Source organism: Poecilia mexicana, unplaced genomic scaffold (genome assembly GCF_051168715.1).
Source record: "Poecilia mexicana isolate PSO_F unplaced genomic scaffold, ASM5116871v1 scaffold_22, whole genome shotgun sequence".
Classification (NCBI taxonomy): Eukaryota; Metazoa; Chordata; class Actinopteri; order Cyprinodontiformes; family Poeciliidae; genus Poecilia; species Poecilia mexicana.
In genome coordinates, this window is record NW_028263391.1 from 15,143,150 (window position 1) to 15,164,725 (window position 21,576).

Below are 21,576 nucleotides of genomic sequence, written 5' to 3' on the forward strand. Positions count from 1 at the left end.
CAAAGACTAAGACAATTTCCCCTTCTTTTTTTAGGTTCTTCAAATGTGTTTGCATATTTTATTGTTCCTATAAGCCATTTAGCGTGGAAGTGTTACAGGAACAAAGCCACTTAGAGCTGCTCTTTGAATACTCAAATTATCCTAGTGTTTTTCTTGGGACAGAAGATTAGTGAATCAGTTTGTATATACTTCTCTTTGGAGCAGATGTTTGAAAGCAGAATAAAAGAAAACAGATTTTCTGGGCAACGGTTGCCAAACACGTGCCGTTTTACTCTTTGGGAAGCACATTATGCAACTGGCATGTCATTATAAAGCAGTGCTGCTGGCACAAATTCAGCACAATGTAAGCTGATGCTAAATGAGAGCCAGACCACTGTTTACTCATAGCAAACATTTTATTCTAATACCATTTGTTTAGCCAGTGACGTTTGGAATTGCCGACTATAGCGTCCCTGTGCCTGTGAATTCTCCACAAATCAGAGGAATGCAAAGGCAGGAAGCAACTTGGGCTCAAGAATGCAAACCCGATAGAAATCAGGTGATTGCTCGTGCGCGTCAAAAAAAAAAAAAGCAAAAAAAAAAAAAACAAGTCTGCAGACTCACTGGGAAGGTTTTTTTTTTATATATACAACTGCCATTCTCACAGACAAGAGAAGATCATGTTTTATAAGTTCCATAAACATATGCTAAAATAATAATAGAAAAAGCTCACCAACACAAAGGAGAAAAAAAAAACAGTCAAATCTTTCTCCAGTAGATTCTCTCAGAGAAATGATTACATCCATTTACAGGACAGAAAACATGTTTTTCCTGGGACTAAAAAGACTTCTCTGTTTAGGGGAAATGAGTGGGACTTTCGGACTGTGTTATTTAAACTGATTGACGTCTTTACAATGCATTTTTCTAATTCGAAAGCTTTTAACCTTCTGTTAATCGTATTTCAGAACTATGGAGTGGAAACAGATAACCTGAAGAATCTCGTCGTGAGGATGAGAGCTGCCACCAACAGTCTTCACATCGCTACAAATGATCGCAGAAAAAGCCCCCCATCTGAGGGAAGCATGTCTCGCAAGCCACCAAATGACTTCCTAACCTCTGTGGTGGAGCTGATTGGTGCTGCAAAGAGCCTCCTAGCTTGGCTTGACAGGTGACTGCACTCCATTGCCCCTGAGTATTAGATCATATACCGGAGCGTCATCCAGTTAAACGCACCTTAACTAGCTGAAAATTGGGTAACTGTACCAGTTTTGTTGGTTGAATTTTGGGTATGATAACTTTTTTTTGTCCCGTATTTTATGCCAGCATATTCCAAATCGTTATTGGAGGGTAATGAGAAAGTCAGACTTTTCTCCACAAAGTTCTGTTTTATATATAGCTGCTGTTCAGCTTTTGATTTAGATGACAGTTTCCTCTCCAGTTGACTGGTTCCATAACATGTTATGCATTATAAGCATAACGTATTAAGCAGGTTGTCAGTATTACTTGTTTACTGATTTAGAGTCTCTAGTGACGACTATATCAAGTTTTCAATAGATGTGCACCAATCAGATCTTTGCTGGCACACACTGATTTCCAGTTTTCCTTCAGGTTTTTTTCCCCCTTTTCCCTAAGATAAAGACAAAGTTATCTTCTACTTATGTATCAAAGCATATGTCTCCAACCTTTATTAAGTTTCAATAGTCTTGAAAAAGTGCATTGAGCACATGCGTCGATTGGTGGTTTGTTGGAATGGAAATAGTTGGAATTATTGCATTTTTAATTGTTCAATAAGTAGGGATTTTTATTTTTAGTACTCAACATGCACTAATCACAGATAGAGGCCATATATGGAAAAATTGGCCTGTTCCAATCTTATCTTTCCTTTGTTCTCCCTCTCTCTCTTCTTACTATAGGACGCCTCTCACAGGGATCAGTGACTTCACAGCTACCAAGAACAAGATCATACAGCTGTGCCTGGAGTTGACCACCACAGTTCAGCAGGTCTGCATGCTAAAAACATCACCCTTTTACCTGAAACCACAAAAACATGCACATAATAGCCTTTTTCCACTGAGCACACATTAACCCCCAGGCACAGACGTTCACATTAAAAGAGCGTTGGAGGAAATCTAGTCTGGCAGCCATGACACAAGCCTGAAGCCAGCGGTCTGAGTACATTAATGCAGAAGCCAGTGTTTTTCTTGGGATGTTTTTCCCCTCATGCTGGCTAATGAGGTGACCCTCCCGGGCCCCGCAGCAAGGAGTTGTTTATTGCTTGGTGTTGGTTTTCTTTTTTTGTATTATTTTTTTTTCGTTGCATAAAACTCCACTTATGTTCTTTAGAAGGAAACTGGCAACCATCCTCGGGCTACCGTCTTCTTTTTGCCATGTGGTTTTAATTTTGGTCTCTTCTGCAGCTTCCAGTCATCTTATTTCTTATTTCTCCTCTCTTAGATTAATACATAATCTACCAGCTGTTGGCACTATTGTATTGCACACAATCTTATAGACTGAATGCATGGCCTTTCATCGTTTAAGGGTTTGCATAGAGCAGTTTATACTTCTTGTGAACATGACTGCTGAGACTCCAGGTGTCATTTTAGAGGCTTATTGGTTTGAAATAAATTCCTTTCCCAGAGTGCCTATTTCTTTGCCAGAGTCTGGGATTTCAGCACCTCTGCTGATTTACTGTGGGCAACTCGGTCACGGTCGTTGGAAGAGAAGTGGGGGTTATACATTTCCCTTCTGCCATGCCGGGTGCAGAGGTTGCTGGTGCTGAAAGTCTCAAAATCATTGAGCGAATCGTTTTTTCTCATGGCCTGAGTAGAGAAGTAGTTTGGTCAATGAATCTAGCCCATAGCAAGTAACTAATTTCATCAAAAATACAACTGTATAAAAAACTGTCATAAGTACTTAGAAGACTTTCTCACTTCATTCACCTCGAAGACCACTGGTTAATAAATTGGGTGCACAGTAGACTGACTCGCTGATTGGTTTTATGACGATGGGGAACTACGGCCTGATGTTGGCTCAGGCTATTCATGAACTTGTGCCTTGAGTTGGACCTTTTCAGATCATGAAATTTATATGTTGCGCTTGAATGAAGCCAGTGTGCAGGGCCATAAAGCTGAGAACACATTACCAATGTTTGGCTGGCCGACCGAGCAGAGTGGATGTCATTGTCTTTCAAAGGAGCAACGATTTTAGGCTTCCTGCTTTTAAAGGGAATGCAAATTTTAGTGCTCCAACTTGTTCCTCAATAGTTGGGTACATTTTTTGTGTCTTTAGAAATGTGCAAGCAACTCCAAGCCAGCCTGGAACGCAGCTCAAAAATATTAAGTTATGTCTGGAATGCAAACTCGAGCAACAGTCCATAACACAGTGTCCACTCAGGACAAAAGCACTGTCGGGGAAACTATGCAGCTTCACTGAAAATGAAAGTTTATAATATAATCCTGTTACTCCATAATATAAAATGTAAACAAAGTAACTCTGACACCAAAATACTGTATATCAGCAAGGCAATTTATGCATAATCAGGCCGAATTTTACTTGTGAGGGTTTAATAAAAAAAAAAAAACATATGTCAAAATATTATTCTGAAGACAGTATCAGTCACACACACACACACACACACACACACACACACAAAAAAAAAAACTATCAGTCTGTCTTGAGTTAGATTTCCCACAACATTATGGTGTTGTGGGAAATCTAAGTCACTTGAAACTAGGGCTGGACGATATGGCTGAAGACGTTACAATATAAAGGTTTTATATCAGTCAATAAACTGGTAAATAATCCTAAAAAACAGTTTGTTTTTAACAGTGGGTTAGTGAGTTAGGAGGAGTTCATCCTCTTCACCAAGTGACTTTTATAGAGTTCATCCATATTTCCTGAACACACTAAACAAAGAGTGTTTAGTATGTCGTTTTTTGTGTGTTGCAAATGAACAGCCACTCATCCGGTAAAACGATGTTTGACAGTGAGCATCGTCAACAGGGCGCTGTTTCAGACGCTACATCATCATCCATATATGGAAGGGCTTCCTATTTTAGTGAGCGTGACTCTGTTCATGTGTTATAAGTCAGAAAAGTACATTTAAAAATGACTTACCCATTTTGAAAAACAATAACAACAAGTGCAATGAACTGTTTCAAACCTTTCCGACTCTAAAATATTAGTCAGAAATTATTTGTCCACTAATACCAATTAGTGGGCAAATAATTAACCAGGATAAAATGTTAAAATCATCGCTTTACATGAAAAACAAATATCAGGACTCCAGGCTTGAAGCATCTGGATTTTTCTTTTTTTTTTCCTTTTTTTTTTTTTTAACTGTCCCTTGGTCACTTCATGCTAGCAGATCAAAGCTGCACGCAGTCATCTGATCCACGCTGGTTATGGGAGTATGTATAATCTAAGGGATTAGTGCATCCTGGGAATTGGTCCTCAGTGTCTCACAGTACTTGGTTACTATCCTGCCCTGCTTCCATTTTGTTTTATATTTGTGATAAGAAGAAGGTTCAGTAAATGTTTGATGGCAGACTGGCCAGATTATGTCTGCAGCCTGTAATTAAACTGTTTTGTTTCGAGATTTCTTGAAACATGTATTTTTAGTCCATTCCTCTTGGCTCAGTCATGTTTTCCTCCAAACATGGGCCTCATTCTTGAAGGAAATATGCAGTTGCTTGTTTATGCAAGCATAGATTCTTTCTGAAACCACCATGCTGACATTAGAAAAGAGATTGCATGGAGACGTTTTTTTTAAGAATGGGAGGATTTGTGTTTTATTCTTATTTTTTTCCCCCTGCATACCATGTTTGTAATAGCATTTTATTTTCCCTCAAGCAATGAAAACATAGCAACATTAAATGTACAATAATAAACAAAGAGTTCTTTTAAATTATGTAAACTTTGAGAATATTTAGGAGTTATAAGGTGCTTCTCCCACATACGGCCATGCAGTTCTTGTCAGTGCAAACAAATCAGCAGTATGGCAGGCCAAGTGCTTTTGCAAACAGATTCTCCCCTTTAACCTTGTGGAATGTGCAAAGCTATGGAAATGCAGAGAAATGTTCTCGACCCCCATTCGCTGTCTGCACAATGGATTTACAAAGACCAACAGAACTGCTTTTGTGTTTGGGACATGCCCCCACACGTCATAACAGTTTTCTTTACTTTGTGTTGACAGTAGTTTGTGGCTTTTGATGACTTTGAAGAAATAAGAGACTAAGGTTTAGTAGATTTTTTTTTCTCAGCTGTCTGGATTCAACAGACAGTTGTCCTGTGTTGTGAACGAAGACTGAAATTGGGGTAGCTTATAATGAAATGCACCCAGTCTTACTGCCTCAGCTGTGTCAAATCCAGTTATGTTAAAGCTGTCAGGACACAGTGGACAGTTTCCAAGCTGACTTAGCTGATTTCTTTGGAGCATTTCTCACAGGTGCATCTGAATAAAGGTTTCAAAGAGTGAATTTCTTATATCAATGTATTACACACATTTATTTCTGTTCATTTTTATGGTTATGGCTTTTCAATTATATTGTAATTTATTGAGATGCATTTTTACATCTAATCAGTCAGTATCATGCCAACATTGCCTGCTTGTGAGAAGGAACTGTGGAAAGCTGTAATACATTTGCTTGGGGGAAAAAATGGCTCCGGTCGACAATTTCTCAGACTACAATCACACATTTTGCCCCTGCTGTTATCTTTATGTCATCACTATATCTGCTTAAGAACCATTTAAGCTCCAGAGCTCCAAAATGAACCAAGGAGATCCTTATGCAATTATGGCATCCACAAAACGTAGCCAAAGGGGTAATTTTACACTACAAACTGTTTATTTGTGGGTCCTCCCCATTTTTCTTCGTTCTATATATGGGATTCTGATTATATCGTTTTTAGCTAAACCATATACTTTTTTCTGTCTCTCTCCCTCAAGTGATAGAAAACTTTCTCTCTCTATTGTTTACTGCTCACAGGTTTAATCTGTTGTCATTTCTCTCCTGTAACAGGACTGCAGCGTCTATGAGATGGAAGAAAAGATTCTGGAAGTTGTAAGTATGCCATGTCTTTTCCTGTAAGTCCATAAAATGTAAACCAAATGAGAACCAGACGTTCCATTATACATTCTTATACTGCAGAAAAAAGCCTTCTGTGTGTGTGTGTGTTTTTTTTTTTCTTACCAAAGCAATTGTGTCAAATGCTTTCAGCAGATCAGGTCATTTTCTGAGTGCAAAGAGCAGACAGGTCCATAGGGTTGTCAGTAGAGGGGGTGGCTCTACTACGCCCCCGCTGTCAATCAGGGTTTCCTGTTGCTGACACTCTGTCTAGTCTTTTGGCAGAATAATTGGGCTATCTGAAAGTATATTAGTACTGTATACTCTTTTTACTTGAAGGAATGCATTATTGCAGCATCTGTGTGCCACTGAACCACTGAGTCCAACCACTATCCTCGCCTTCTGAATCTATTTCCAAGTGCTTGAATGGGCTTTGGTTCAAAATCTTTTCAAGCTTGCACCTGTCTTGCTTGTACATGTATTTTCCTTCCACTCAACTTGTCATTAATGTACTTAAATAGAGCACACTGTGAACAGTTTCTTGTGCAGCGAGGCATGTTGAATAGGTTGTTTTTTGGAGAACAGTCAAGTTAAGAGTCTTCCCAATGACAGTAAAGGCCATAGCAAGTCATTTCTGCATTTAAAATAAGCTTTATCACAGTTTACTAAGGTCTCGAGTCATTTTGCTGTACCTGTCCCTCTGCAGTCCAAGACTTTGAACAACATCTGTGACCAGACCGTGAGAACCACATCGGACCCCCTCATGAGCCAATCTGCCTGTCTGGAGGAAGTCCAGCTGACCAACATCAAACCCGGCGAGGGGCTGGTGAGGAATTCATACGAGTTTGTCAAATCCTGCTTTTTTGTTTTGTTTTGTTTTGTTTTTTTTCAATAATTGCGTTGTTGCTAAAAATGTGCGTGAAATGCATGTCAGATTGTGGCCTTCCACTTTTCTGTCATCCATGCGTCTCCCTCTGGGAATATTGTGTTTAAACCACAACCACAATTAAGGTTTTGGGTGTTTGTTTTTCAACCTAGGGAATGTACATCAAGTCGACGTACGATGGTTTGCATGTCATCACTGGCACTACAGAGCATGTAAGTACAACTGTGAACTTTAAAAAAAAAAAAAAAAACATTCAGCTTTTCTCCTTGAAGGATTTATTTACGTCTGAGCCTTTTTCTTACCTTCCTCCTCGTTTGACGTGGGAAAAGAAAGTTTCAAAATCCGAAGGAGGAAAAGGTTGTGTAAGGGGAGTTGTTTGTGTTTTCACCGATAAGAAAATGTGACAAACGGCGTCTACAGAAAAGCCTGCCCTTTTTTAACCCACACTGAGACAACAAGCCAGTGACTAATGCACAAGCATCACATCAACAGTGGGATCTTAACGCCTCCGATCTCTGAATGTGAATCAGAATCTGAATCATCACAAATCACGACAAGTTGATCCTGTCTGGCCTCGATGTGATGAGAAAAACAATTAAAGAAATAATTCCTGTCTACTTTTTTTTTTTCAGTCTCCTGCAGACCTTTCGAGAAAGATCCATGCAGGGGATGAAGTGATTCAGGTCAACCAGCAAACAGTGGTGAGCTTAATATCTATTATTGTGAACTAAGTACAAGTTGTAGTAACGGTAATAAGATTAGGAATTGGTTCTGTCTTGTTATATCTAGTGTGGTTGACACTTTACAAGAAGGAACAGCACTATTTTGGCAATTATATAAATCTGTGGAGTCAGAGGTCACACTTATTTTGGTCCCATGTATGCAGAGGTAGCAACAACCCCTCAGCTAGACTCAATGAGATTGAAATCCACATAGCACACATGAAACCTAACCGTTGCTTTCTTCTCAGAATTAACTTTATCTCCAAATAACACCTATATTTTTCTGACGATTAAATATTATATTATCAATACTTTCTAATAATGTGCATAGTCATTTCTTAAAACTTGAATAAGAAATTATTCTTAAGCGTTTCTATTACTGTTTTATTTTATTTACTTGGATGCAACCTTTGCTTATTTTAGGACTATCTTGTACATTAATAGTTTTGTGTAAAATTATTCTTTCTCTGCCTGTCTGATCAGGTTGGCTGGCAGTTGAAAAACCTTGTTTTCAAACTGAGAGAAGACCCCAAAGGCGTGGTCCTACTACTGAAGAAGAGGCCGACAGGAACGACAAGCTTCACCCCCGCCCCGCTTAAGAACATGCGCTGGAAGCCCCCCGTACCTCAGGTGAGTACATGCAGACAACATCTTTCTCTTCATGTCAGGCTAATCGCTGTCAACTAATTATTAGCTTTTTAGGGAGTTGGTTCCACGATCAGCATGTTCAGACAGAGCCACCCTGAGAATGCTGCTGGCTGAGCTCAAGACACTATCGAGCTTTATCTTTAGGTACAACAAATGAGCAAAAGAAACTCCCATGAAGTCATTCAGTCTAATAGATAAAGCCACCTATTGTAGAGTTTGGGTCTGCTTAGCTTATTTCAGTACACAAAAAAAAGAAGATGACCCAGGTGTTTTATTACAAAGAGACGGGAGCATAACATAGTAAACTTACTTTATTTTTTCTAGATAAAACATCACAAACTATTAAAGGGAACTGGGAAATGAGAAGCATTTCCATTGATTTTTTTCCCCTTATTTTTTACATTATTCGTATGACTTGTTTCAGATTATCAAATTGTTTTAATTAAAAACAAAATACATTCTGGATGAATATGAGATACAGTTTTAAAACAATTTTATAAATGAGAAAAGGTGCCCAAACCAGCCTGGCTCTATGTGGAAAAGTTGTTCTATCCTAAACTTGACCGGTTAACAATGACTGTAATCAGGGACTTTGTAATGATTAGCAATAGGTCTTTTATATTGCTGTGGAGAGAATTTTAGCCTTCTTCTGTGTGTAGAATTGCTTTTGAACATGAGCGACAGGTTTAGGGTTTTGCCACAGCATTGATACTTTGACTAAGCCACTTCAAGTCGTCCTTTTCCGAGCCACGTAAAGACGGACTTGCTGCTGTGCTTTAGATCATCCTGAGTGACCAAAATGTACTTGAACTTAAGGTCAGGACCTAATGCTGGACACTCTTTGTGGATTTTCTCAGGGTGGTTTGGTTTGTACAGGATTACTTTATAAGCTTTCCTTTAATAGCTGAAACCATCACTTGAAAATGTCTCTTTTTTTGTAGTTACTCAGATCTGATTTTCATAATTGGTTGAATCTAGAACATTTTAGTGTTATTAACAATAACAAACAGAAGCGACCTCTAATAGATGTACATTTGTTCTACTTCATCTTGTGAGCCCATCAGACCTGGCATGAGGGCATCTCTTATCTGACTCCTGTTTTAACATACAGTAAGTCTATTAGCCCGCTGTAATCCTACACTTCCAGTTTTCACGCCGTGGAACTGTGCTATCATGCGTGGCCTGCTTGATAACCTGAGAAGCCAAGATGAGAGTATAACAGATTTGATATCTTTAAGCAGCAGAGAGAGGATTCAGAGAACAATGGGGACCATAAACGCCAGCAGCTTGTTTTAACAGGTTCTGGAGGAAATCAGAGTTAGACATCTCAGTTTATCTTTGATAATGAGGCTTCAAAGCCTAAACAGTGCCACGTCTTTCAGCCTGACTCACAAAGATTTGGTTGTACTACACGATTTTGATGTATTTTAAACTAAAACCTTAATAGGAACCCCTATGAAATAATAGGTTTTTATTGTTGTATCAATTACTGGGTAACAGGAACCCGCTTTTCCATTTAAGGCTGAGAACTGCAGCAGATAAAAGCCAAATATTTAGTTGTTGAGTTGGGAAACATAACTGTGGTAAATGAGTGAATGTCTTGCAGTCTATTTTAGACTTCACTTGCAATCTTTCCATACCTCAAGCAAGAAAATTTATACTTGTAGACACACACAAGCACTTAAACGTCTCACCACATATGGTGAGCTCCTCCCTTTTACCAACAAGTTATATTTAGGCAATATTTGAAGGTGGAAAAAGGACAAGCCAAAAACTTTAAAAAAAATAAATAAAATCTTTTTGTTTTGACCGTGATTGATGCTGAAGCTGGATTTATTGAGCGCCGCACCATGTAATCAGGATGTAATAACTTATGTAAAAATACTTATTTTCCAGAATAATTCCTCCCTGATCCGATCCCAGTCCCCCTCCAGTTCAGCTAATGGATCCACTAAAAAGGAGAAGCCAGCTATTATGGACTTGTACATTCCTCCACCGCCTCCAGTGCCGTACACTCCACGGTGAGCCATGTGTTCAAATCCTTCTTGTGGTCTACTTTCCTTTCTCCTTTGTCCGTTCCTTTCTACCCTTCTTTGTGTCAAAATAACTTTAATCCTTCCTAATTTGCTTCCATTTCTTTGTGTCCATCTATGATTCCAACCTTTTGTGTGTGTTACCTCTCTTGTTTTCTTGTCTCCCATGTCCTTTCATTTCTTACGCATTTCTTTTCCATTTCTTGCATTTTTTTAATGTCTCCTTCCTTGTGTGCTGCTTTATTTTAATGTATTTATTTTTCTCTTTTTTTTTCTTCATTTTTTTGTGTCCTGCCTTCTTTCCTTTCTTGCGTTTTTTTGTTGTAGTTTCTGTGTTTTTATTCAAAGCCAATGCGGTACAGAAATGTATGCCACAAATTCATGGTGACCTGTGGTATCTTATATTTTAAAGTTAATTTAAAAGGCTGAAAATTGGAAATTTAGTCAGGAATTGCTGAAGAAATGCTTCTCAACAACATCTTATGATGTAACATCTTTTAAGATCAGACATATTTAGACCTGATTCATAAATAGTGGGCTGCAGTCATGTTTTCACTTCTCTTCCTCATTACTACACATTCTCATCTGCTCATCTTCAGCCCACTCTGCATCCCACACTGCACACTTTTCTCTTCCGTTCACTTGGATTAGACTTGTTCATGTAACACTATTTGTTTGCAAGTCATCGTGATCTACTTCTGATGCCACAGAAATGTGGGTTGAGCTGTGATTAATAAGCAAACATTTGTTTCTGCATGCAGAGAGATGAGAACAGACTCCCTCTCCAGCATCAGTAAAAGACCAAAGGGCTCTGAGTCACCCAACTCCTTCCTGGACCAGGAGAGCAGACAACGTACCACCATCACAGGTTATGAGAAGTTAAACCCCGGATGTCCCATCGAAGCCACCGTAATCCAGCCCAGAATGAGGGAGCACAAGGCTTCACGTGGTCGGTATCTTAAATAAATATGTTTCTGACGCATAAGGACTCGGAACGTTGTGAAAATAGAACTTACAAACGTGACATTCTTGTCTCAAGGTAAGCCGAGGCCACTGTCGATGCCAGCAGACACTTGTGTTGCAGTAGTGGACACATACGCCAAGCCCTGGGCACATGGCAGAAAAGGTATTCATATTTTGACATTTTTAGCTATTTTAAATACCGATTACCAACTGTGTGGTCTTTAGGGAATAAGCATGCTTCATGAGGGATAGATTAGAATGGCTCAAAAGAACAAAACAGTGCAGTTTCACTGTAAAATCTTAGTCTCTGGTTTTTACTGTAATCTACCTCCTTGTTGTTAGCAGACTGTGTTCACAGCCACAGTTCCTCAACACAATTTGAAACTGACTTAACAGTTGCTCTCCTTTCAGTAGCAACTTCCACTCTAGGGAGTGTTGATATTACTGGTATCTGCTTCTGTTTGCTGTGTTCACAGAGAAACGGCTTTCAACCACTAATGAGAACCCTTTAATTGTCAAATGAGTCGATTTTGATCAACAGACAATATTTCTGTGGCTCTCTATTATAAACTTTAATCCATTCTCTGGATTAAAGTGTCAGTTTAAGTGATTCTTTAAATATTTAATGAAAGCAGTCCATGGAAATGTTTCAGTGTTTTATTTTCCAGGACATTGTTAGGACTACAGCAGCTTAAAGAAATTTCTACTGAAATTGCATATTTAAAAAAAAAGAAAAAAGGAATGTACTGAGGATTTTCTTGACTATCTTTTGAGTTCTCAGTTTTTATATGAACATTTTGCTAGCTTTATATATTTTTCCTTTATCTCTTTGATGAGAATCTTTCATCGTCTTCCTTCCTTAGGCGAGGACCTGGTGTACAGATACCTCAGCAACGAGCGCATTCCCACCATTGCCGAGGAGGTCCCGTCGGCATCCTCGCCCTACAGGCCTACGAGGGAGCGTCAGCTCGTCCGAGTGGACCGCATCCGACACAGCTGCTACTATTCCAACTCAGACCTCCACAACAGCGCCACCATCCCCTACCAGGAGGACATGAAAAAGGCCCCCGTAAGCCCCATCTCAAAGCGCACCCCGGCAGAGCGCTCACTACTGGTCAGTTGGATCACGCGGCTTAAGCTGTTGACTCACTGATGATGTGCTTCCTGTGCCGGGGCTTCCTGTTCCTGTCCTGTGTTCTTCCTCGGTGCCTTTGACGTTTAAACGTCCAGCTGTTTTTTTGGCAGCTTCGGGGCTCTCTCACTCTCCTCTCTGACCCCAAACCTCCACACTCTCATGATGTTAGGGCTACTACCAACTACTGCTACTACTACTACTACTACTACTACTTCTACTACTACTGCTACTACCCACAATCAACCTTGCTTTGTAGTAGCCTACTCACTACATTAAGTCATTGCCTCTTTAACACTGCCCTCAATCCTAATCTCAGACTACAAAACTCCTGAGAATCTGTTTGCTCAGGTCTAGAAAAACCTTGGCCATGTTCTCTCTTTATAGACCTCTGTGTACATATTAAGTTATGTGATTTTCCCATTGAGATGTTCTCTGACACAAATATTTAATCGCTTGAAGTTCTTTAGTTATGTGCTTCTGTAGTTTTTCATTTCCAATAAATTATAAAGTGAAAGTGGAGAAAAATGTTTGATAGAAGCTGCTTCGGATTTTGATGTTTTTCTTTCCTAAGATATATATATATATATATATATATATATATATATATATATATTTTTTTTTTTTTTTTTTTTTTTTTTCCATATTATTTATAGTACTCTGGCCAAGTATTTTTTTTCACTTGTAGATTTCTTTTGCCTTGTCGTTGCTTAATTGTTAATGATAATCAAACAAGCCCCAATATCAGTCAAAGATAACATGAATAAATGGAAAAAAAAAAAAAAAAAAAAAAACACGTGACCCACCAATTCACTCAAAGGACATGTGTACTTTACAAAATTATAATATAATATGATCGTACTGCGATTTATTTCCCATTTGTTGTTGAATTTCTTAAAATTACTTCCAGATTTTTCAGTGAAATAAATTTTTTAACCCTTGATTCAAATAATGTCCAAAACATGTGATTTATTAAGGTTAACTTTTGATTTAACATGAGGTTAATTACTTGTTTTTCTTTGTTTTCTTTTTCTTTTTTTTTTTTTTTTACAAATGGCTGGGCTGGTTTGGATAGGTTTAAGTATGGCAAAGAAAAAAAAAAGCAAAATCAGGAGAAATCTGTAAGGTGTCGAAAGTTGTTTTTACATCACTGTATATTTCAGTCTGCCACTAGTTGCCTCTTGTAAGCTATGCATAAGGTTTCTGCGGTCACTAAAGCTCACCGAGTTGCATTGGGTTTTGATGTTTACACTTATCAATAAGCAATTATTTGTGCATATTTAAGACTATGCACATTGACCTTCAGTTTGCTCTGCAGTTACCCTCCTAAAAGGCCCTTCAGTGTCTTTGAAACATGAGTCCAGCAGCCTTCTGGTGGCTCTTGCTAAGGATAACTAAGAAGAGAATGTCAGTATTATTTAAAAAAAAATAATTGCAGGAAGTGTCTGTTGTTACTTTTTCTGCCTTTTTGTAAGATTTGAAAAGCATTTCATTAAAGACGGCAGTTCATGTCAGTGACTTTTTGTATTGTCTTTATTTTGTCATCATGCCTTGAATGACAAATGTGTCCTCATATGAATAATAAAGGATTTGCTATCTTTCTCTTTATTCGAACACTGCATTATTAATCTGTAATTGTACCAGTTTGCGTGCCTAAAACGGTGCTTTGTAAAGGAAAGGCCAGTTTGTTGTAGCCGTCTGTCATTCTGACCTGTTTTAACCTTCGAGGCAAACACCGATTCTGCTTTTTAAACATGTGGTGACACAAGATAGCTGATGTAAGGTTACCTCCCCCCCCCCCCCCCCTCTGTCTCAGATGGTAATGGTTATGTAACCACTTCTCCCTTTGTTGAACTCTAAATTCCACTTGGGGGTGGGAGGCTGGAAGGGAGCATATGGTCAAAGCAGGTTTTCCATCAGGAGATCATTTTTCCCGCACATATGCCGTGTTTTAAACATGTAAAGAGCAGGTTAGAGTCACCTTGGCGTTTTATTTATTTAAAAAAAAAAAAAAAAACGGCTCTCCGACAGCCACCAGAAAGCTTAAGCGTTGAACTGAAGTTCTAACCACTTTGGAAACTGACACAATGTTCTTTCCCTCTTTCCTTGCTGCTCTCCCACTGCATCGCATGAGTTGGATTTTTGAGAGAAGCCTCTCTTATCTCTCCTTCACCACTTCTTTCCATTTGCCTGTGCTTGCTGAACTGTTGTCGCCTGCGGTTCTCATTTAATTTGCACTTTCTGGAAACCTGTGGTCTGCTTAAACACTACCTGCGCTCTGCCTAACCAACTGCATGCGTTTGCTAACGACTTATGCTTCATGCCTGCACATCACACAAATGGTTTCACAGGAATGATATGCTCAGTTACAGCTAGTTGGTGCATGTTTTTGAAAAATTACCTTTTAAATAATCAAATTGTTTTTGTGTTACTCGTTTAAAACAGAACGTACTAAATGAATGTCTCATTCTTTCTTTGTTTTTGCACATTTGTTGACTTCCAGTGAAGTTCAGAGTACTGCGTAAAAAGTGAACCAAAAACTAAATGTGGTGATTTCAGAGCATTTGGAAACCAATACTCAATTAAAAATAAAGCATCTGTGTGAATCTAATATCAGGGGGCACATTTTAATGAGTTTTTCATTCCAGTTGTTCAAATCTCTAAACCTTTGTGATCAGGATGAAGATACTTATGATCTTTTTGTTAAAGAGGAGATTTTTTTAATAGCAGTTGCATAATCTAACTGTGGAAATATAGAAAAAAAAATCTGTCTGAGTTTATTTGCCATGTGGGTGAGATAAAATCGCCTTTTAAGAAATGATTGCTTCGAACAAACCCCTGGTAATGTTTACTAGCTTTCCTGTCAAAACCTGGCACACTTCCCTCTTGCCAGTAGGCAGTCATAGAGAGTCACGTCAAAAAAAGAGATAGATATTTGACTCTCTGTACAAGCGCTAGATGAGGGGTATGAAACCTGCAGCTTTGCAGCTACATGTTCCTGAAGAATGTCTTAATTAAAAAAAAAAAGTTTCTTATGTTTTTATGCAATATCTTCCATAACCAAAATTAATGGTGCAAGAAATCTTTTTCTCTGTTACTTCACAAATTGTAATTCTAAATATGGAAGTCAAGTAAGTAAATGTCTTGTCACTTTTGTAATATTTGTTTTTCTTTGCACTATAATCTAAAAATATGAGTCAAAGTTGATTTTATTTGATTCATTTTCCCAGTCATAAATTATATTTTCTAGAGTAAGTAGTCTTGATATTTATAGAGCTGTCCATTTCCAACGTGTCCTGGATCTGACACGCCTCTTAAATAATCAGTTCCCTTTCAGGATATCAGTCTTTGCTGCAGTTCTCAAACAGTGGGTTGTCAAAATTGGATGCATGCATCATATTGATGACCCAGGGGAACAGAAAGGCAGGGATTGTTTAAAGAAAATAAACTCAAAATGATATAAAATGATTTCATCACATTCCTTATAGGGATTATTATAACCTTTTAAGCTGGGATTTATTTAATCCCTTAGTAAATCAATGTGCTCAAATTAATTAGATTTTTCTAAAGTTCTGTGACTGTTACTTAGGTAAGAGATTAGTTTTTAATGCTTTTTTATGAATTATGCTAAAGTCTAACATCTGTTTGTATTTTTAAGTACAGTAAATTAAAACATACCTGTCCTCAAGGCCGCATCAAATGTTGCTTGTGTTGCCATGGATTGTGATTTTTAACTCAAAACTGGATGTACGTCCCGTGTTTTTAGCCTGCAGGACATGCATGCATGGCATCTGAAACAGCCTTAGGAGACTTGAAAGAGCTCAGGTCCAGAAACAGTAAAGTTATTTCTGTCTCCTGTTTGTTCCAGAGATAAATTGGATTCCCTTGACAGTGGTTTAGAGAAGAATTCCTCCAGCCGCGAGTTAACCACAGTACACATGTTTCATAGATTATGAAATGTCCAAAATTCTTGTAATCCTCCCTCTAGTCATGAAGATAGCTCGAAAACAATTGAGCTAGTCCAAACACAAGGTAGAGGACTGTTGCAATGCTTTACTGCCGATTAGCCTCTCTGGTACTCAAAAATATAACTGTCACCCTTTAACCCATATAATTGAAACATGTTTTACCATTTCCTGGTTTTTATATTAAAGTGTGTTCCAGGATTGTCTTTTAATCTGATGCCTGTTTTAAAAACACTAAAGTTTTCATTCACATTTTATGCAATGTCTCTTATGTTTTGTGAATTTACAACTGCTGACTTCACCAAACGTACCACAACATATTCTTTAAATATTCTTTAAATACTTGGGCCTCTCAACTTCTATGCATTAACAATAACTTTATGTATCACAGGAACATGACTGGTTCTCTAGCAGGGACTTCCTGAACCGGTGAGTTTCTCTGACTTTCTCTCTTTCCCATATATAAACTCCCACTGAGTCAGTAGGTCACATCAGAAACATAAGAGCAGGGTGGGTCCTAATTTTCCAAGAGGGAGGGACAGTCAGCAGGCAGTGGAATCTTTTTTAAACAAGTCAGGGGTCAAAGGTGGTCTGCTTTCATGTACATGGAAAATACACCAAGATGAGAAGCATCATCTTTTTTTTAAACCTCTGCAGATAACGCAAAATTTTCCCTTTCCTTTGAATGCTTAAATTTTGAGTTTCAGAACATTCTGTCATGTTTCAACTCTGTAACTTACCATTTCACTTCATAATTTTGTACTTTGCATTTATCCTAGCTCATACAAGTATTTTACTTTTGTGGTTTTAACGTGTGGAAAAGTTCTAATGATGTGAACACTTCATGTAGTTAATTCTTGGGACTTCCTGTATCCACACACTAGCATGTATTCCCGCCTCTGATTCTCTTTCAATTGCCAGAAATCTTTCTAGGAATGCCAAAACTATGACAAATCCTGAGTCCTCTAGCCTTCCAAATGGTGGTATAAATACCCCTCTCCCACTGTAGGATGGCAGTCTCCATGTCATCCTTGGCCCTTGGATCTCTTCCGGTCGTTGAGGAGGTGTGACTCTCCCCACATTAACGCCGTGGTTTTAAACGGTTCGCACAAATCTATCAATTCCAGGCAGTTCTATTCTAAGGGCCGCAGCACATCCGGTTTGTTCCATGCATGATCAAAAGAAATTACACACATTTGGAAAATATAACGCTAAATCTCATTGGAAAGCAATTTGACTCGTCGACGTTGGCTGCACAAGCACAGGGCCACTGGCATGAAACTGGATTTGACTGATGTAATCAGGTGTCACCTTGATTTTGCCTGGTCAATCCATCCTTCTTTTCAGGACTTCAGTTCTGCTCTTCCTGTTCCCACAAATACAGCTCATGCTATGGGGGAAAATGAGCATCTTTTAGATGGGAGATGAAAGGAGGTGAAGGGCAAGAAAATGTTAGCTGCTGAAACAGCTAACACTGAAACTCAATAGTCATGTCCTGAAATTGCAGGGTGAGGCCAAGCTGAGGTAAACTGACTGTTGTGTGCAGTGGGAATAAGCTTTTTCTCTGCCAAATGATGCAGTGGTTTGTGTCCAGAATATTATCAAAGACGCAAGGACTGCAATTAAATGTAACTGTGTCCATGGATACTCATCCCAATTGAATCAGATAAATCTGATGAGTAGCTACAGATAATTTGGAGGATTTTTGTTGTTGTTGTTGTTTTTGTTTGTTTCTGTTTAGAAAATGTGATTTTATTTAATAAGCCATGCCTGGGATTAGCTTAAGCTAAGATAATGTTTACTGTAAGGTGCATACTGACACATTTTTTGTCTTTTTTTTTTTTTTTTTTTTTTTTGCTCCTACAGATACAACCAACCTCACATGCGATCTTGGTCTTTCTCACAAGCAGTAAGTAGATGATTATTCCCCCCTCTGTCTGTGTCGGTGTGAAGTTGCTAAATGCTCTCTGCAACCTGAGGAATCTCTCTGGGCTCTGTGTCAGTACAGGAGCAGAGAAATCAAGGGCATCAGTCACTTTTTCCCACACAGATAAGAAAACATGCACACTCTCTCAGAGATGCACTCCACCAGAGTGGAAGAAAGAAGCGTGACCTACCTCATGTTGTTAGCAACAGGCTAATTTAGTTCTTGTTTTTTTTCCTAAATTAGAATTTGCGGCAATAGTTTAACAGATTTGTGCTTTTAAAATAATACACATCTGGGTTCCTACACTATGTGGGATTTAACTCAGGATTTTCCAGGCCTGGATAAATGGGGGAATATGAAATGTATAAAATATTTGTATTTTTGCACTCATGTCTGTCCGTCCTCAATATTTAAATCCAGAGCACTATTGGAATATCAACAATGTCACAGAAAACCTTGGTATTTGTGCTTTGAAAATTGTCCAGAAAGTTCAGGGAACATTGTTAGAACCCCTGCTACTGCGTTAGCCAAAAGCAACATCCAAAACTTATTTACTAAATGTATTTGGATAGCTTAACGTGATTCTTCTTTCATCAATAAAGACAGTTGTGGTGGAACAGACATTTTTCATGCTCTGTCATATAACATTGTTAAAAACTCAAAAATAGATTTATTTATTTATTTAATTGGGTTGCTTATAGCTGCAGATTACAATGGAAACAGTCTTTTTTTTTCGTTTGTTTGTTTTTCTGTTAAGGTCACATGATTGCCAACTTAAATAAAAGGTCCCCACTTCTTGAAGTACAGGTTAATTATTTGAGTAAGAACTGCACGAGAACTGCACGAGTGTTTTACTGAGGTTTCTACACACACACACACACAAGAAAACTACTGTCAGTTCCTCAATGCACATACCATTCACAAACCTTTGCAAATACTAGATACGCTGCACACACGGTCACTAGTGGAACGTGAACAACACACTTGTGCAGATTTGTCAACTAGTTGTGATTTGTTGTTGCACAAAGTCTGTCTCAGCCTTTAACAAGGAAAAATTGCATTTTCCTGATAGCTTTTGTTTAAATGAGGAACATTTAGCACAAACAAAATACTTTTCTTTTTTTTTTTCTGTCGTTCAGTGGTACATTTGCACACAGGTCAAAAGCCTCTCCCTTCCCCATTGTTCTCTCCATGTGAGTTCCACCTGCCGAATAGTGGTTACTCTGTCTAACCCCCTCTCAATCATGCACTCAGTTTCTGGGTATCAACTAAGGGCCATGACGGTTCTCAACATGAATCACGGTGAGAGATGGAGATCCACAGTGGTGTGACCAATCCTGTCAAGGCGCGAGGCTTTTGACATGAGTCACAGGCAGCATTACCTCACTTCCATCTAAACACAGACGAACAATCTAAAATTAACTTAACTTAGAGTTACTAATGAAGATGAGAAAAGCAAAGAAATAATTGGGAGAATGCTGCAGTTGGAGACTGGGGGACAAAACAACGGAAAGTGTCTCTCGATAGCCACTTCAGACCACTTCTTAAATTCCAAAAACAAGTGGAAGAAAGGGAGAAAAAAAAGAGAGGAGGCTCTCTGTCTTCTTCAGCACAAATGTAAGTGAGACCTTAGTAATGCTGGAATTAGAAATGTTTTTCCCATCCCAGCATAGGGAACGTAATGTAGGCCAGAATATCCACACAGTTCAAACAGTGATGTTGTGGCTACAACTCACTCCTACTGAAGGCAGTGAGGAGTAATGAAAGGCAGGACACAGATTCCCACAGTGCTAACCCAAAGAAATCTCAAAAAAACAAAAAAAAAACAACATATTTTATTTCCTGATTCTTCCTGGAGAAGAATCATAAGATGATCTTATATCAACTTAGCTTAGCAGTAATTTCGAAGCACCCTTCTGACTCTTATGACCTTAACACTACGAGACATTTCATTTCAGACCAATCTCTCTTTAATCATAAAGTCTAATTGATGACAGTAGAATAAACCAATTCAGATTAAATTTCAATTGGTACGACACAATAAAGTTCGGCATTATAAAGAGACTCATTTTTAGTCCAATTCACTCTTTTTTTGAAGATATCGAACAGTGGGGACGTCGCGACACCCAGTGGTAACAAGCTGTAACTGCTAGTTCACCTCTCCGGGGAGAAAGCAGTTATTTTGTCTCCCCTGGAACAACACGATAAAATGCACCTGTAACAGTTATTAGAAAGAATACAGCGGGCGGAGAAACCTAATTTGAAATGTGGTTAGGGTTACACCCAGAAAAAACCTTGAATTCAACTAAAACCAGTAGGAATTCTTTGCGCCCACATTAATTGTCTTGACACAAACATGCTCATCAAAGTTTGGTCAGACTTTGAACGGAGAGTTCGGGTCAAACTACATTCGCTGAGATTGTGGTGGCAGGTAGAGTACGTGCTTTTATTTTTAATTGTGTTGGAGTGGCTTTTGAATAGTTCTGTTTACTGACACTTCACTCGGTAGGTAGGAAGCAAAGCTTGTAACTCTCGGTATTCAAATTGGGCAGATTAATATTAAATACAAAGACATTCTGAGTTTTGTCACAAAGGCCTATTGTTTATACAGTATTATTTTTAATTAAACATTTCATTTCATTTTTTTTTTAGATTAAGCATTTTTGTCGGAACAAATGAGACTTTGTAAGTGTTACAACAGACGTGAACTGCACTCGACATTGTGCACGAGGAAAGGAAGAAAAAAAAAAGAGCAACCAGGAAGCTATGTTACTTAACAGAGAGAGTTACATGCAGCTCACAGTTTCTGGTTTTTTGCTGTGGTTAGTGTGGCGATGTTGATCAAAAGAGCTCAAATGCACCGGAAACACGATTTGATAGCTACTCACGTGTTACGTAAGAGAAGTGGAGAGAAAACGACTTCAGGATTAGAGAATTGAAGACACCTGATGAAAATCTGGGTCCTGGGTTTATTTTCTCCAACAGTGAATTGGTACTAAGCTGTTTGCAGTGAACTGGTACTAAGCCGTTTGCAGTGAACTGGTACTAAGCCGTTTGCAGTGAACTGGTACTTAACTGTTTGGGTGAAAACCATCCTGTCCTGTTCTGTTAGGAAATTGAATTTGTGGTGAGTGATTATTCCATTTAAAGCAATAGCCACTTCTGCCTCTCCTAAAGATCTAAATCAGCTGAATCATCTCTGCAAGTTGAGATATCATCAGGAGGTTTAGTTGGTTACAGTTTTATGTTTAAAGAT

General features: G+C 38.5%; 1 protein-coding gene across 2 annotated transcripts in view; it reads left to right on the forward strand.

Annotated features, from left to right (window-relative positions):
- The window catches only part of LOC106930878 (cnksr family member 3), a 56,106-nt gene that overhangs the window by 24,392 nt on the left and 10,138 nt on the right, over nucleotides 1-21,576 (forward strand). The window contains exons 3-15 of one of the 2 annotated variants that reach the window (XM_088002905.1): nucleotides 945-1,147; nucleotides 1,893-1,980; nucleotides 6,000-6,041; nucleotides 6,751-6,870; nucleotides 7,083-7,142; nucleotides 7,563-7,631; nucleotides 8,136-8,282; nucleotides 10,197-10,321; nucleotides 11,095-11,282; nucleotides 11,373-11,459; nucleotides 12,160-12,410; nucleotides 16,785-16,822; nucleotides 18,260-18,302. In XM_088002905.1, coding sequence (XP_087859031.1) covers nucleotides 945-1,147; nucleotides 1,893-1,980; nucleotides 6,000-6,041; nucleotides 6,751-6,870; nucleotides 7,083-7,142; nucleotides 7,563-7,631; nucleotides 8,136-8,282; nucleotides 10,197-10,321; nucleotides 11,095-11,282; nucleotides 11,373-11,459; nucleotides 12,160-12,410; nucleotides 16,785-16,822; nucleotides 18,260-18,302 — 1,461 coding nt within the window. Of the gene's footprint in view, nucleotides 1-944; nucleotides 1,148-1,892; nucleotides 1,981-5,999; nucleotides 6,042-6,750; nucleotides 6,871-7,082; nucleotides 7,143-7,562; nucleotides 7,632-8,135; nucleotides 8,283-10,196; nucleotides 10,322-11,094; nucleotides 11,283-11,372; nucleotides 11,460-12,159; nucleotides 12,411-16,784; nucleotides 16,823-18,259; nucleotides 18,303-20,331; nucleotides 20,752-21,576 lie in introns of those variants that run through there. The other variant, XM_015008698.2, reaches the window with a different exon arrangement.